Genomic DNA, 2140 nt, shown 5'->3' on the forward strand with positions numbered 1-2140 from the left:
GGTCACCCGAGCTGCGCTTGAGGAGCCAACACCGCGCTGCCCGGAAGAGCCAAGCACCGCTTAACAAAGCACGGCTTTGGCGGAGAATAAAGGCGGAACCTCACCCTTTCCTAATGGGGCAGCAAAGCCCGACTGTTTCCCTGAGCTCCGATTCGCTGCCACAAGGAGAAGGTTTCCTTTCGGCCGGCTGCGCGGGCGCCCTGAGGGCTCCGTGAGGGCGGCGGGCCCGCCCCGCTCCCGCCCTGCCCCGCGCGCGCAGCCGTTTGAACGGGGCCATGGCGGGCTGGGAGCTGCTGCCCGAGGGATGGCGGCTCTACTTCGACTCCGTCCGCGCCGCCACCTTCCACAACTGGCCCTTCACCGAGGGCTGCGCCTGCACGCCCGAGCGGGTGAGCGCGGGGCCGGGGCAGCGGGGCCGGGGCGGCGGGAGCGGAGCGGGGCCGGGCGGGCGCTGATGGCCTCTCCTGTGCCCGCAGATGGCGGCGGCGGGCTTCGTGCACAGCCCCAGCGAAAACAGCCCCGACGTGGCGCAGTGCTTCTACTGCCTCAAGGAGCTGGAGGGCTGGGAGCCCGACGACGACCCCCTGTGAGTACCGGGGGATCCCTCGGCCGCCGCTCCAGCTCGGGGGAGCCGCTGGTGGGAGCTGCTGCCTCCTCTTTTATTTTCTCTTTCTTTTCGCCTCTTTTCAGGGAGGAGCACAAAAAACACACTGCGGCCTGTGGTTTTCTTTCTCTTCAGAAAGAACCTCCTAACCTGACAGTTCAGGAGTTCCTGAAGCTGGAAAAAATGCGAACGAGAAAGGCACTTGTACGTACACGGCATCTTGTCTTTGACTTGTTCAACTGGCCTCGTTCCTTACCACTAGGCTTTGTGCAAAGTGCTTTGTTGCATCCAGGCTAGGGCTGGATCAGCCGGTGTGCCCTTTCCTGGTTCTCAGCCTTGCTTTATGCAGGATGTATCCTGCTTTCTCCTCGAAGCTGAACGATATTTCACTTAGTGGTAGACAGTAATATCGTATTATTTTTACTCTTTGCAGAAAAAAGAGGTTTCTCAGAAGATGACCAAGGTTGAAGATAAAGCCAAGATCCAGCGCTGTAGTATAAAGAATCTGGCCTAGACTGCTGCAGCTTCATAGTTGCCAGTGACACCTGTCTTGTCCACATGCTGTGGCACTGCCCCTGTGACTGAATGGCCGTGTTTCCTGAGGCTGCTTCCAGACTGGCTGTCCCTGAGAAGCAGAGGAAATTCTGCCTCACTCCTCCCAGTCTGTTTGGGAAGTACCCAGGGTTTGATGCATGGCATACAAAATCTTTTTCTGCGAGGATTCTCCTAATTTTCCTGCTGTTTTTTAAAGGATTATTATTTGTGGGTTTACTTGTTTTCTTCTTTTTTTTTTGTTTTGGTTTTTTGTTTGTTTTGTTATGTTTTGTTGTAAATCCACCTGTTTAGAGGTATTGCTGTCTCATAAAGATACTGGTAGCTCTGGCGCTAAAACTTGTGTTTCTGATAGGAGTTGACATGCATTTCCATGTTTGTACTGAGTATACTGATGCTTTTAGATACTTTGGGACATAAAAAGGAGAAGGAGTTTTACAAATACTTCAGGAATTTAGGATTGTGGCTAATAACTTGGAGTTATACCACACCTTAGTGTGCCTGGTATTCTTGTAAACTTCTGTTTGTAGCTGGCTGCTGCCTTGTGTTGATGCATTTATAAATAAAAGTTGAAGGCAGATCAACAAAGTAGTTTTACTTGATTTTCTGGAGGACAAGACTCTGACCTTTACTGCAATGGGCTGCACTGACTGCAGTTTTAACATCAAAAAGGAAATTAAGCTCATCAGTTACAGCTTGCAGTGCTGTTGCTCAAGTGTCAGTGTCCATCAGGTATTCTAGACATTTCATAGACATTGAAATGTATTTGTGCCTGGGAAGGTTTGGTTTGTCCCTTTGCTTGGAAAGGAAAAGAAGATTTGCAGAATAGAGTGCAGTCAGAGGGGAATTGTGCTCTGAACTGCTGGAAAGGAATGGGGCAATCTTGGAGAAACTGTTACAGGACCCAAGCTGATCATACAGGGTCGTGGATTCTGCAGATAGAACTGGATGCATGTGATCAGATGCTCCCAAAGTCAAAGAACC

At 51.4% G+C, this 2140-nt stretch overlaps 1 protein-coding gene across 1 annotated transcript; it reads left to right on the forward strand.

Moving 5' to 3' along the window:
• Positions 1-227: 227 nt before the first annotated feature.
• On the forward strand, positions 228-1744 carry BIRC5 (baculoviral IAP repeat containing 5). The gene is made up of 4 exons (XM_059840811.1): positions 228-389; positions 477-586; positions 691-808; positions 1038-1744. The coding sequence occupies exons 1-4, from the start codon at positions 276-278 to the stop codon at positions 1116-1118; spliced, it is 423 nt and encodes a 140-aa protein (XP_059696794.1). The 5' UTR covers positions 228-275; the 3' UTR covers positions 1119-1744.
• The last annotated feature ends 396 nt before the right edge of the window (positions 1745-2140 follow it).

This window comes from Haemorhous mexicanus, chromosome 3, assembly GCF_027477595.1.
Source record: "Haemorhous mexicanus isolate bHaeMex1 chromosome 3, bHaeMex1.pri, whole genome shotgun sequence".
NCBI lineage: Eukaryota > Metazoa > Chordata > Aves > Passeriformes > Fringillidae > Haemorhous > Haemorhous mexicanus.